Below are 15027 nucleotides of genomic sequence, written 5' to 3'. Positions count from 1 at the left end.
ACCTCCTTTTTTACTGTGACAGGCTAGAGTAGCACCGAATTTCTCCTTATTACTTACCAATTGTTTGATCTTGGACAATTTAATTGATATATCTATGGCCAATTTTCTCATTTATAAAATGGGAACAATAATATTGTCATCCGATGCTTATGTGAAAACTGAAAATAAAATGAGCCCATATTCATGAACTGCTGTAGCAAAATACCTGGTGTTTATTCAGCCATCATAAGTGGTAACTGCGATGTTACCACTTATCACATGGTAGTGGGATTCAGCCTCAGAGACATGAAATGACCTGCCCACAGTTACATATCCCCCCACAATGACTTTGTGTTCTACCCTACAACCCCATGGTCAGCTGGGACTAGGAATGGCTCTTCAGGACTAAGCAGTGCTTTTCACATAGGGAGGGCTCAGGCGAAGAAACCCAATTAGACATAGTTCACTTACGCCAGGCCGTTACGACCCCTCTCTACCTCCACTTTTAGCTGGAGTGGCACAGAGGTGTCCTGGGCACATCAGACACGCAGAGTGTCCCCAAGCCCTACTTTGGCTCTTGGTCATGAGCTCTTCTCCATCTGACTTTTCACTTGAACATCTAAACTGGTTCAGCATGACTGATTTTATGTCACGACTACCTGCAACTGGAGTAAGTGAAACGTCACTGGTAGCAAGGAGAATACGGGGGAAATAGAGACCTTGCTGCCAGAGACTTGCAGGCCCACGAGGCCTTAAGGAACCTTGGGAAGGACCCAGACCTACATTACCAACTTCCCTACAAACAGCCACCATGGTCACACTCATGGGCAGGCTCTAATCACATGGCAGCCTGTTGCTCAGGAGGGTCCACCTGGTACTAGTGAGATAACAGCCACTCCTGAGCTGTTTGCCATGCTTCACAACCATGGGGACGTCCACAACTCATGGAACACACTGTGTGCCGTGTCTGCTCCAGGGCTGAGAGCACACCAACAGCCCTGCGGTCCCGAGCACTAGTTCTGCGCACCGAGCTCCGCGTCTGCATTGACTTCTGACATACTGATGTTTTTACGTCAATTCTGATGTGCATCGTAGGTTACATGTGAAACTTGCCTTTGAGTAGAAAACAATGTTGGAAACAGCAACACTCATAAATCTAGGGTTTAGCTTATTGATTTTCTGAAAAGGCAGCCGCAGTTCACTTTTCATAAAGAGACATTATCCTGCTCTAGTAACATAATTCCCTAAGGAAATTTCCCTTTTATTTTTTTCGATGATATTGACTGTCCAAGTCAATATGGAATGGTGGCCCCATACGATCTTGCTGGAACTGAAACCTAGTGACCTCACAGCTGTGATGACTTCACAGCAACATGCATGAGCCACAAGCGTGATGCTAGTGTGAACTTACAATACTGTCAATCATGTAAAGACACAGCACATACAGTTACATACTGTGCACAGAACCGATAAGAACAATAATCAACTGTGTCCCTGATTGTATGCTTATTAAAATATATTTTTATCATTGTTTTATAGTTCTATTTTCATATAAAAATAGTACTTACTGTATTGCAGTCAGCCATGTTATATTGTTAGCAGCCTGCTACATGTTTTGTTTACTGAGAGTCTCTTGATAGTACCAAGAAGCCAGATGGAATGATTGACTTATACTGCCTGATTTGTGTGTGGGGGAGGAGGCCTTACAAAGCATTTCTCAGAACATATGCTGTCAGTAAAGAAAGCTATTTTCTGTTCTGTTTTGTTTTAATGATCATCAGAGACAGCTCTTTCCAACCTCCACTGCATTGATGCTAAAGTTTGTTTAAACTTTATTCATTCATTGATTGTCAGTAAGTTTTTTTCCTTATACAAGTTCAATTTGAACGAGACACTGTGAAAAGACATCCCCACCTCAATTCCCTGGTGATAAGATAGGTGTATTGATCAACCCCAATAAGACCAAGAAAGCCCTGCCCACCCTTCATTACTAGGCAACTGAGCAGGTGCAAAAGGAGAGGCGATTGCTTCAAGAACCGTATCCAGGCCGACTGCCCTGCAGAAGGCCCGTATTTCCCAGTCGAATGGATGTCAGATTCCCGTTGTCTTTCATGGGAAATCACAGCCCAAGAAGGCAAGTCAAGAAAGGCACAACCCAGAAAGGCACAGTGGCGACAGGTACCTCTTTCATCTGAACGCGGGTAGGGGCCTCACGAGTGGTCACCAATCGCTGTTTCAGCCTGCGCGTGTCTTCCTCCAAGACGGCCTCCTGGAAGGGCCACACACACCCAAGTTAGTGCAAGAGCAAGCACAGCCTGGCCCCTGTGCCACTGAGGAGCAGATTCCCCAGCCATTTAGGAAGACTCTCTCGTTGTGGGGCACAGCGCAGTGCTGGGGACTTCAGCAACCCACCACCTACCACAGTCCGACCAGGTGAAGTTTACAGTCACTGAGTCACTAAACTACAGAGGAAAGAAGCTGAGAAACTAAAGTGCTGAAAGAGAGAACTGGACTATCATTATAAACTCAGCTGTGAGAAACAATGGCACTGTAATTAATATATAGGTGTTTCCTCAAGAACTCAGAGGCTTTCCATTTTTAACTAAACGATTCAGTTTGGGGAGCGCCATGGCTGCTGCAGGGCATTCTCTTGATCTTCTCCTGGTGCCCGCTGAGAAAAGCATCATTATAACAGGGAAATGATCAAAGAGGTTATCTCTTATCCACAGCCTTCCTTACAGCTGCAGTTACCTTCTTGGGTGGATTTCGGGGATGCTGCAGGGAACACGAACTTTGAAGAATGAACTCTGACGTCAAACGGAGGGCACAGAGCGTCTCCGACATCGCCCAATTCAAAGATTCCATCCTCACTGCAACTTGTACTTAATAATGTCTTAATTCTTAATAAGCTCACTCTGGTCCTGGTCCCAAAGTCTCCAGCTGTGAGTGACAGGACTCGGGAGCGGCGATGTTCACTGACCACCATCCCCGCTGGTGTTGGGGACCAGGGGACTCGGAGCTGCGGGAGACTTTGGATGTGTCATCTGTGCACATGTGTGCAGGAAAGTGCGCTGTTGGCCTTGAACCTGCCCAGGCTTTCCCCTGCTGCTCTCAGAATAACAGTAGAGGGCACAGGGAGAGCGGGAGAGCGGTGCTGAGGTGAAGCACTCACTGGAACACCCCGGACCCCTGGGGCTCCCTTCCTGCGCCTCCCAGCACCACCACGCGAACCCAGGACAGCCGCTTTCTGCTGAGCAGCTTCCCCAGGCCAAGCCCAGCGCCAGCCCCTGGTGGTGAGCCAAACAGCCCCCGGGGCTGCCCTGGGGCACAGGCTGTGGAAGGCCCTTTGTCCCGCCTCCCTTCCCACTGGGACCTCCCCCTGAGGGACTTCCACAATGGGAGGCCACGGGGGAGGAAGGGTGGCAGAGAAGGACAGAGCCAGCCTCTTCCTTCCACAGGTGGCATCTCCTGGTCTAGAGGACCACCTCTGCCATCCGGAGCCTGAGACATGGAAAGAGACCCCTTTCATGTCCCCTGCACCTGTGGCTGCCCTCAGCCACACGCTTCCTTCTGACCAGCTCCGTGCAAGAGAGTCCAGGGGAAAAAGCCTCAGGCCCTCCTCCCTGAGACTCCGCCCTTTCATGTTACTGTTGAAAGAGGCCAAAAGGATGCCTTTCCCCACAGGCGGACAGCACTTCCACTCCCTGGCCCCCTGCCCCACGCGTGGCTCCCGCCCCATGGGAGGCAGCAGCATGCACAGGGAGCCCGGCAAGAAGTGCTTTATAAACAGGAAGCCCTTCAAACAAAAGGTGAGAACCTGACTCACTTTGGGAATTTTTCAGGATGGGTTTCAGCAATTAGCTAAATAACAGGATGCTTTAAATATCATAAGACCCTGAAATTTGAAGTCTAGTTCTTGAAAAGCCAGGTGGCACCATGCTCAGGAGAAGTGACTCTGTGCTGGGGAGGCCCAGGGGGTCATGGCAGGACTGTGGCCCCCAACACGGTGTGCGGTCTCTCCATCGCAGGAGGTGGGTGCCCAGCAAATGCTCGGTGGTGGTCTATCACGGAGAGGACAGAAAAAGGCTCTGAGCTGAGGTGAGTGGAGCCGCTGGAGCCCTGATATCATTTTAATCTTTGCACTCTTACAGCTGACAGGAGCGCCAGGTAGATTCCTGCCAAACTCAGTGAGTCTCCCCAACTGACCACTCAGGAACTTGGTCAGCATGTATCAAGTGAAACTGCGCCTTTTTTTCCCCTTGTCACTTTTTGCTGGAGGGGATGAGAATACCGTGAATGACTGGGGCTTCTGTACTTCCCAGCAGGGTTAGACAGTGAGGCTCCCTTGCTCAGAACACATTGCAGTAAAGGGGAGTTTCTTGGTACAAAGTTAGAACTTTTGTTAACAAGAACTCAAGCTGGGGTCTACAGCCGAAGCTATTTTTAATCAAGAAAAAAAAAAAAGGTAAACCCAAAGCGCGTGCATTTGTGACAGAGATAATGCACTCATCAAATGGATTGTGTTCCATGATACCAGGGCCATCTGCTAGATTAATGGCTTTGGTCTTGTATTTAGAAACCCCCAAATGATTAAAATCAGAGGTCTCGGACAGATTGACTTTGTAAGTACCATCAACCAAATGTGTTTGCTTGATGATTATGAACAGGGACCTAGTTTTTAGAAAGGAACACTTTCTTAAGTGAACACCCACCAAACAAAACATACAGAGGGGGAGAAAAAGACATTACAACATCTCGGGCGAGGAAGCGGGAAATACCACGAGGATCAGTCATCTAAGCCCAAGTGAGTGTGGTGGCCCTGAGGTGACTCACTGTGGTCACCACCTCCCTGGAGTAGGGTGGTGGCAGGTGGGACTTCAGGATCATCTGTCTTGGCTTGGAACTTGCTCTCACAAACGGGAGTCCCAGGGACAGATGTGTTTATTTTGGATATTAAAAGCGTTTTCATGGTTTAGAGAGTCAATGCCAATCATCTCGTGTGGCGTGACTTGGTGGTGGTTCTAAAGCAAAGAGGATCCAGACTAAATACTGGGAAAACAAAGGACCCAGAAGAGACTACGTCACCCTAAGGACACGAGGACAGCGGGCGCTTGTGGTGTCTCACCGTGAGACAGGCAGGTCCAAACAGGGTCATTCTCACTTTATGGACAAAAACTGAGGCCCAGGGAGCGTAAATGGCATATTGATGTCACGCCCCACGGCTGTGGCTGCAGAGCAGGGATGCCCACACAGGATTTCTGTGTCCACCACGATCATCTCCCCACCCAGGGCTTCTCTGAAGTGCACCTCTGGAGACCAGGAGCTACACTTTGCCCTGTAGAAGGTGAACAGGTCTCCCGCGACTGCAAGATCTCCCGCCGACCAGGTTTCCCCGTGTGATGTCACTCAGAGCCTCGACCAGCCTGTCCAGTCTCAGCACCACCGCTGTGTGATGTTGTTCCCTGTTAGGGATCAACTTGATCAGATTATAAAACACCTAGGGGCCGGGGGCTGTGGCTCAGTGGTAGAGCACTTGCCTAGCATGTGGAGACCCTGGGTTCAATTCTCAGCATCACGTAAAAAATAGATGAATAAAATAAAGCTAAATTTTAAAAAGTCACCTCATTAAAAAATAAATAATTTCCTAGAAAGCCGGAAGAGCATTATTTGGGGTGTGTCTGTGAGGGTACCACCCCAGGAGGTCAGCATGAGGTCTGAGTGCACTGAGTGCAGAAGATCTGCCCTTAGTGTGAAGGGGCACCATTCAAACAGCTGGAGTCAGAGAGCAAAGAGAAGACAAACTGCTGTCCCTGCTCAAAGTCCAGGACATGCTCCTCTCCTGCCCTGGACATCAGAAATGCAGGCTCTCTGGACCCTGGATCCAGGACTCACACCTGCAGCCCCTCCACTGGGTTCTTCCACTCCGGCCTCCAACTGACAGTTGCAGCATTGGCCTCCCTGACCTTGAGGCTTCTGGACTTGACCTGAGCTGGGCTGCCAGCACCCCAGGTCTCCATCCTGCAGACGGCCTGTCTTGAGACTTCTCAGCCACCACCGTCACATGAGCCGAGTTCTGGTCTATCACCTCTCCAGGTCTCTATGCATATCCTACTGGTTCTGTCTTTCTGCAGAGCCCTGGCTTAACACAACATGCAGACCCACGAAGGCAGAGCACCAGGGAAATCGCTCAGCAGGGTGGGGAACACTTTGAATTTCAGCTTGACCTTTTAGATGGAGAACTCTGCCGGGACCGCCATCTCCGGACCTCTGGATCACAGTATCTGTTGATCAATGCATTATTATTCTTGATGGTGGCCTGGGCACTCCCAAGGGAAGTGAACTCACAGAGGCCACATTGGTGAACCATCAGATTTCAAAGCAAATAAATGTGGAGCCAAAGAAGCAGTGACCAGGTTCTACTAATGGGCCAGCTTTGGCTTGAGAGCACTGAGCCTTATCCTGTCCTTTCAGATCTCCCACCCAAAGCCTCCCTCAGGAGCCAGGGTTTGCTGTGCTGTGATCCCCCCTGAGTCCTGTCTAGACCCTGGACCCAGCAGGACACTCGCAGTCTAAGCTTCTCAGAGGCCTAGGAGGTGAACACACGGGAAGTGTGCGCAGGAAGCTGAGGCCAGCAAGGGACTGGCTGGAAGTCCCCATTCAGAGGACAAGTCTGCAAAGAAAAAAGAGCAGCTGCTGGCAGCAGGAGGTTCCTCCCTGGCCACTCAGAGACCAGGCAGCAGCTTTCTGCGGAGCCCTTTATCCTTCTTCTGAAGTCTCTGGGGGAAGCTCCAGCTATTGGGACCCCTGAAGAGCCACCAGCCACACCGGCTTCTCAGAGCCCAGGCTGCCTGGCCTTGGCGGCCTCTCTGCCGTCTGGTCTCTGTGCTCACTAAGGGACGAGCACAGCAGGGCTGTCCCTCTCTACTGAGCTGACTCCTCGTGCATCAGGGACAAGCCCAGAACTAGAAAAGGTTCTCCAGTCGCTTTGTCGAGGTGGCATGGGGTGCCCAGTGAAGGTCCCTGCACGGCCCCCACCAGGCACTGCCTCAGCATTTTGAAAGGGCGCCAGTGGCAAACGCTGCCACTTCTAGTTAATAAACAAGTCATCGAGGCCACCTCTCTAGCCCAGGGCTGAGGAGCAGTGTTGGGACGGCTGCCCCAGCTCAGCGGGATTCGCCTGATCCTGGCAGAATCCCCTGCCCGTAAGCTATCACCATTCCTGCAGGGACAGAGGGTAAGAGGAAATGCAAATGACGGAGCGTGATTTTACCACGCAAGACTCTTTGCAGACACTAAATGTACTCAAACACGTACGGGTTCACATTTTATCAGGTGCTTGAGACCTTAAAATTTCTTTCTTTCTTTTTTTTTTTGAGAATTTTTTAATATATTTTTTTTTTTTTTAGTTTTCTGCGGACACAACATCTTTTTGTTGTTGTTTTTTTGTTTTTGTATGTGGTGCTGAGGATCGAACCCGGGCCCCACGCAAGCCAGGTGAGTGCACTACCCCTTGAGCCACATCCCCAGCCCCTTAAGATTTCTTTACTAGACACAGAGATGCCTGCACTAGGCACAGCTGCGCAGCACAACAGTGACTCATTCGTGACTTGTCTCCTCAAGGCTCAGGATTGCTCCTGCACAAGAGAAAACAGGCCAGATCCGAGGAGGGGCTGGAGATGGAGCAGGCAAGCCGCAGACATGATGTTCCCCTTCTCTCTCTAATGGCAACAGTTCCCCCTAGGTTAGCTGAGTCCTCAGGAGGAGAGGCTTCAGCTAGAGCACATCTCGTGTGTGAGTAGCCTCCCCTCCGTCACCGAAAGTAAGACATGTCCAGTTTCAAGGCTGACTATGACTTTTCTCCTTTCCTATAAATCACTAAAGCAAAGAGCCTGCTGAAACGTGGAGTTGCAGCCTCTGGAGATTGAGATGTTTAGGCATTGGCCACACTATTTTGAAGTTTAGGAGTTGAACACTGAAGACGTTAACAGCTTTACATGCATCTTTGGGTTTTCCACAAATACGCCTGCTGGCACATGGCCTCTGGTTCCTGGACCACCCTGACCCTTAGCGTCCACAGGCCAAAGTGGGAGCCCTGCAGTAAGGCTGAGGGGGCTTCCCACTAGCTGCTGACACTTGAAACTGGGCAGCAAAATTGAAATTGGGTGAGGTTTTCAGCTCTGCTCATGACTGGTGCAATCACAGTCATGAAGGGTAAAGAACAGTGTGTGCTAAGGTCTCACCAGAGCAAAGAAGGGGCTCAGATTTCTGCCACCTGCCACCCCTTTCACCCCCTAGGCACACAGAGCAGAGCGTGGGGGTGGGAGAGACAAAGGGTGATATGGAGAGAGAGCCATCGGAGACCAAAGCAGAAGACTGGGGTGAGATAAGAAACGAAGGACCAAAAAAGGAGAGATGAGATAGAGAGGAAAGAGGAGGAATGGAGAAATGAAAGGCAAGGGCAGGAGGGACCCAGAGAGACCTTTGAGAAAGAGACCGGCTGGAGAAAGAAAGAGGAAACAGACACAGAGAGCCAGGGAAACAGGTGACGAGCAGGTGACCGATGAGAGTCAGAGGGGTCAAGGAGGAAGGCAAGAGACATTGGGAGATGAGAGCCAGGAGACTGGTGGGAGAGACAGACAGACAAAGAGGAACAGAGTGGGAGGCAGACAACACGGAGGCCGGGTCGGCTGGTGGGGGGAGAAGGCAGCCTCCTCTTTTCTGACCTGTCTCAGCCCCCACACCCACCAGCTGCTCCTCAGTGGGGCAAAGCTCCCAGATCCCTGCTCTGGGTTCAGAGGGGAGAATGAGACGCACCCCAGTGTTCCCAAAGTCAGGTGAGCTCTCTCTGTACCTCACTTCTGTGCAGCTGTCCGGTGCTCCTCCTCCTGGCACGCATTCCCTAAGGGAGCCCTCTCCTGACCAGACCCACCCAGACCAGCCGCAGCTCTGCGCCTCTGAGAGAGCTCACCTCTGCTTTGGGCAGGAATCTCCAAGAGTCAGTCTACATCTCTCAAGGTCAGACTTACCATCTGGGCCCTGAATGCCACATAAGTGGGATTACGTTTCTGTCTGGCTTCTCTCTAGTTTGTCATTCCCTCTTCTAATAAAATGAATAATGGAAAATGATTTTAGATGATTTGCCATTTGCTATCAAAGGAGTGCCATATGCACTAAACACCCAGAACGATAAAGCTCTTAACATCTTTTCCACCTTTGATCTTGTGAACAAAGCAAACCACCCTATCTCCAGCTTTAAATCCATTAGCAGAAGTATAAACAAGGAAACGCGTAAAGCAGAGTTGACTACAGTTAGGACCTCTGAGTGCATGACAGATGTTACAATCAGTCAGTGACCAGCATGGTGAAAGTTAGAGTCGCATCTTTTATAAAACCTGCCTAAATCCCCCTGTGTTGCTAGGAGAGGGAGAAAAATTACACGCATGCAAGGAAGAAAAGAGGTCAGATGGGATTAATGGGTACAAATCAGCACAAGACTTGGATGCTTCTATTTCACTAAGAGACACATAGATTGATGCTCAGGGCCGGAAGTACTTACATCTGTGCCCAATTTCCTCAACATATGGTGAAAGAAAGCATCAAGCTCCTTCTCTTCTATGTAGCCTTTTTCTAAATGTAAGGAGATAAGCATAAATAATAGTCATATAGAAAAACATATGGCATTTAGGACTTATCTAAATCTGCTTTTAATCTCACGCCTTGTAAAATCCCCATAGACATATTTTTTTTTGTCATCCCAATAATTAAGTACCAACATGGACCTCCAGAAGACACAGATGTGGACAGAGAATACATGCTGCTGAGTAAATGTTTTATGCTAAGGTTTACATTAGGATTTGAAGAACAAAAGCTCTTAAATACATGAATTTTAATGAACGAGTTTTAGAATAAAATCCAATTATTTTGAAAGCTTGGAAATAGTTAACAGAGGTAAATATAGAATCCTAGTTTGCAGGTTTAAACACACATTGTAGGTGTTTTATGTTTCTTTAATTATTAGTAAAACCGAAGTGATCGGTCCTCAAGAAAGTTTTTTGCCTTTGTTTTTTGGTAGAGATGTAGTACATTTGAAGGTTGATAAATCCCTCCTCTGTTGGAGAGAGTACTTGCGCGGAAGAGGTAGGTGTGTACCCCCAGGACCGCACAGAGAGGGCTGGCTTCTGAGGGTTGCTCCTCAGCGCACCATCCCGGGCTACTTGTAAAGACTTTCGTCGTTGCACGCACCAACTGGCGAACCCTGACTCGCCCAGGCTGGGAAGGGGGCAAATCCCTCCCGCCACCCCGTTTCACGAGGTTTCCGAGTGTGTAGCACGGGCACGCGGGTCCACGCCGCAGGTGGAGGCTTTCCCTGCGCGGAGACCCGGTCCCCGGCTGGGGCTGGCACTCACCATCCGCGTCGAAGCGCTGCCAGACCTGCCAGAAGCCCGCGGCGTCCCAGCGCCCCGGGGCCGGTTCTCGGGCGCTGTCCATGGTGGTGAGCGCGGCCGGGCACCAGCACCGCACGCCTCCGGGAGGACTCCCGCACTCTGCGCGGAGCCTTCGCCTGCCGCTGGTGCTCTGCTGGGGCACCTGCCGGTGGGCGGGCTTCAGCTGGGAGGCGCTGGTGGCGCTGGTGGCCCTGGCGTCGGGGAGTCCTGGCCCGCTGCCCCGCCCGCCCCCGCCCCGCGCGCGGAGCCCCGGCTGTCTGCTGGGGACTCGGGGAGGAGCGCTGTCACCCGGCCACGGCTCACTGCCTTGCCCTTTAGCTTTTGTTCTTCAAACTCAGAAAACTCCCTCTTCCGCTTGACTCACCTTTCACACTATCGTCTCAAGAGGTTTGCTAGGGAGAGCCGCCCTGTCTACAGCGTTGGGGGAGATGTCACTGTCCCACCCCTCTGGACCCGATGACTTGGACACACGCTGCGGCGGAGGCAGGTGGAGAGCGCAGCAGCGATGGCGGTATGAGGCTGCTTGCTCACAAGAAGCCAGTGGACAGCAGTTATTGAGCCCTGACCGTGTAGCGCGCTCGGGCGCGCGCGCGCACACACACACACACACACACACACACACACACTTCTGTGCTCCACGCGATATAAGGACTTGCAGGTACATGGAGAATGTTCAGAATTTGGATGGTTTCTTGGTATGTCTGTTATCCCAGTGACTTGGATGGCTGAAGCAGAAGCTGAGCAAGTTCAAGGCCAGCCTCAGCAACTTTTGAGACCCTGTCTCAAAAAAAAAAAAAAAAAAAAAAAAAAAAAAAAAAAAGGGCTGGGGATTTGGTTCAGTGGTACAATACCCCTGGCTTAATGCCCCCCCCCAAAAAAAAAACAGATGGAATTTGAGTATATGTTGAGACCCCTTTGTTGGAGGATCTATAAAAGAAGCTTCCATATTGGTTAAGAGGGGTGGACCAGAAATATATCCTCTTTATAGCACTCTGACTCTGATATTGGCACTTGAACTGCTTTTTGAAAAGCGCACATGCATAGGCCATCTGAATGAGTCATGAAAAGAACATGACCTTCATAGTCACATAGTCCTGGGTCAGGATCCGCCATCTGCTAGCTGAACCACTCATTCTCATTTCTGAGAATTTCTTATCTATAAAGTGGGGAGTTTCCATGAGGATCATAGCCACACAGAGAAATGCACGATGTTCATGGTTGTCATGGTGTTGTAGATAACAAGAGATGAAGGCGTGCTATATACACATATGCATACATATAGAGAGAAAATAAGTCTGAGAAACCTATAGTCCAGAGGAGCCTAATGAGAGAGAATGATCAAATGTAACATTTCACCCTGGGCGTCATCTTGGAACAAAAAGGGGACATTAGGTAAAAATTAAGAAAATCTGAATAAATATGGAATTCAGATACAATATTGGGGGGAAAATGGTTTAGAACTAAATCTCTCTGGGCTTGAGGCCCAGCCTGGCCTCTTACCAGCTGTGAGAAACTGAGAAAATTATTCAGAAGCCACTTTCTTTTCTGTAAAATGGAGATGGCCATAGCATGTTTCTCCGGGTGCTGTCCTGAGGGTGAAATGTGCTGTTCTGTACTCTCAGCAGGGCACACACAAGAGCACCCAACCTAAGTTAGCTACTGAGGTGAAGAGTCCCCCATACAAATGCATTTGGAGGACGGTGAAATAAACTTGAGAGGTTTTGAGGAGCATGGCTTAGGCTGAAGGAAGGGAAATGACATCATCACCCATGGGCAGTGGTGGGTACAAACACTGAAGAGCTGAGTCGGGAGGGGAGGAGCTCACAGTATGGGTAGTTACCATGTGGCCCTGGGGAACTCTCAATACCAGCATCAGGCAGGAAGATGGGTCTATAGAACTCAGCAGGTTGATGACTGCTCTTGTTTTCTGGTAAATAATAGGAACAGGAAAAACGAGGCAAATATCAAAAGTAATGATCAAGATCTCAGGTAGCTAAAGAAACAAAGGTAAATCTCTACAACGGGATGTATGGCATTTTCAAAATCGAAACCTTGATTTTGAAGCCCAATGACACAAGGAAAAGCAAACTACAGAAGCATTCATCTGGTCTGACCCAATTCTGTATTGACTTCTTTCTACACATAGGGAAACAAAGGATATCCATTAATGGCATCAGTGACGCTTCTCTCTGTCATGTGGAAAGGGAGGTTGTAGCTGAGTTTAATTTTATTATTTATAATTCTTCTATTTTAAGACCTTCTAGGGCAAGCATATAATGCAAACTCTCATGATTTTTTGAAGTTGGAAAAGTGAAAGTTAGTGAAAGAAGCCTAACTACCAGAGCTGCTGGGCTCTTCACTGAGAGCAACCAAAATGCAGAACAAGTTCCAGCAGTCTGGTATCCGGAGTTTTCTGAATAGCTGTGATTTCCATTCCATGATCTACTTTATTTTTATGCAAATACCTCCCATGGTGTTAGGTAGCTGCTGCTGAAGTACCTTGCAATCCTAATATACATGAGATTTCCTTTGGGAGAAAATCGTTCAAATCCTTGACAGAGAAGAGAGCAATTAGGAAAGTGTTTAGAGATACTGGATCAGCAGGAAACACATTTAAGACTGTCTCCCTGGTTCTCCTACATGAAAATGGAATGATGGGGGTGGAGGTGGAAGAACCAGAGATATTTTACCTGAGACCGTTATCATCCACCCAGAGAGCTTAGAGTAAAATAAATACTCAAGAAGCAGCAAGAAGCAACCAAAGATATATTATGCAGTTTATAGATTCATTGAGCTCCTTCTACAGATATTCTTATTTGAATGGTTTGGAGTGGGCTTTGACATAGATATTTTTAAAGCCCCTCTCCCCACCCCTGCAAGGATGATATTGGATACACTGTCTTGCCTTGTGTCTCTAAGCTTCTGGATGCTCATAATTGTCATTTTATTATTTGGATATGGCTTCTCTGAAGGAAAATCTGGAAAAGAAAAACATAAGGATTCAACATTCTTTTGTGATTCATACCCCATCTCTTTCCAAAGGAATCAGAATTTATACTTCTAAGTCATTCTAGTAGCTTTGACAACTGATGGCTCACACTGGGGACTAAAACAATAGGTTTTTATTTTTTCCCTGCTGATTTCATTTTCTCCTACAATCATTTCCTGCTTTTCTCATTAGCATAGCTAATTGATAGTTATTTATACAGAAAGAGCAGTGGTATATAATTTGGAGCATTGCTAATTAACCCTGGTGCTTGCACTCATTTCTAAGCTAAAATATCTGCATCTTTTTGCAAACTCAGAATGATATTTCTAATGAGAAATACAAAGGATTTCTGTGGCATCATCTCCCAATAGTTATTGAATATCCAAACTTCATAGACGCCTCACAGGCTATGCAGTAGACCTTAGGATTCAAAGATGGCATTAGCTTAATGCCATGCCGGCTCCAAAGGTCAAAGGAAGTAGACTAGAAGAAATTGGACAATGTTTAATCATGAGGAAATTTATAAATACTGAAAGTAAAGCTGCTGCTTAAAAATATATTCTTTATTGTTTCCTTTGCAATAACACAAATAATATCTCATTTAAGCAATACAAATCAGAAGCTTCAAAAAAAGATTGTTTCATGATTTTACAACTAAAGAAAGCTAACAATAACAATGAATAGGTGTATGTCTTTTCAATCATTTTTATATGGAGAAAAATTGGATTATACTGCTCTGTAACTTGCCTGTTTCACGTGATATCATGAACCTTATCATTAACTATTTTTCTATGGTGTCATTTTAGTGATATTGTTACTACTGTTGACCGGTTACCAGTCCTTGCTTCCCCAATATTGAAGTATAACACTAGAGAAGCACTCCAAGGCAAGGTCAGAGTAGAAATTAGAAGTTTATTAAAGGACAGCAGAAAAGACTTCTCCCGGAGGAAGAAGGGGACCCAAGAGATGGAATCCGTGGAAGGGCGGGTTTTCTCTCCATTTTATAGTTTCTTTCAGTGATGGAAGGTAGGTGGGAAGGCCCGAGGGGTGGGACACAGGTGGGCCAAAGAAGTAATCTGGGCAGTAATGACTTCTGAGTCAGCACCTTCAAGTTTGCTGGGGGCTGTTCATTAACACTTCTTTGGGATGGGCTTTGGCTTTGGGCTTTTTCTGGACTTCATTAACATTCCATAAGTTGTCCTGCGTTTCCGGAATTCATTCTCAACATGGCCTCCATTTTAGATCTCACTCGATATTAGACCGGATTTACCTAACTACACTGACTACCTAACTTTAAATCTGGCTTCAATATCATTAGTTTATTTGTAGTCCTCTTTTTGGAATTTTTTCTCAGGTTTTCACTATCAACTGAATGTTTTCACACTCCTGTAATTATTTCTTTGGGATATAATTCTAAATGCAAAAGTGCTGGGCTGAATGATACATGACATTTTAAAATCTTCAATACACATTATTAAAAATAGATTCCATCTTGATTTTACCAATTTGTGCTGTCACTAGCAATAAAAGAGAGTATCTACATTAATAATGTTTTAAAAATCTTTGAGATTAATCCTAAAGTAGTCACTGCTAGTTATTTGTGGAAAGTGGAGT

At 47.6% G+C, this 15027-nt stretch overlaps 1 protein-coding gene across 1 annotated transcript in view; it reads right to left on the bottom strand.

Annotated features, from left to right (window-relative positions):
- Positions 1–10467, bottom strand: part of Scgn (secretagogin, EF-hand calcium binding protein) — a 30941-nt gene extending 20474 nt beyond the window's left edge. The window contains exons 1-3 of the mRNA XM_026407722.2: positions 10386–10467; positions 9536–9606; positions 2162–2248 (exon numbers count right to left, since the gene is read on the bottom strand). Coding sequence (XP_026263507.2) covers positions 2162–2248; positions 9536–9606; positions 10386–10467 — 240 coding nt within the window. The remainder of the gene's footprint in view (positions 1–2161; positions 2249–9535; positions 9607–10385) is intronic.
- Between the last annotated feature and the right edge of the window lie 4560 nt (positions 10468–15027).

The sequence above is a fragment of the Urocitellus parryii genome, chromosome 8 (genome assembly GCF_045843805.1).
Source record: "Urocitellus parryii isolate mUroPar1 chromosome 8, mUroPar1.hap1, whole genome shotgun sequence".
Taxonomy (NCBI): Eukaryota; Metazoa; Chordata; class Mammalia; order Rodentia; family Sciuridae; genus Urocitellus; species Urocitellus parryii.
The sequence above is the reverse complement of the archived record's forward strand: the minus strand, read 5'-3'. Positions and strand labels throughout refer to the sequence as shown.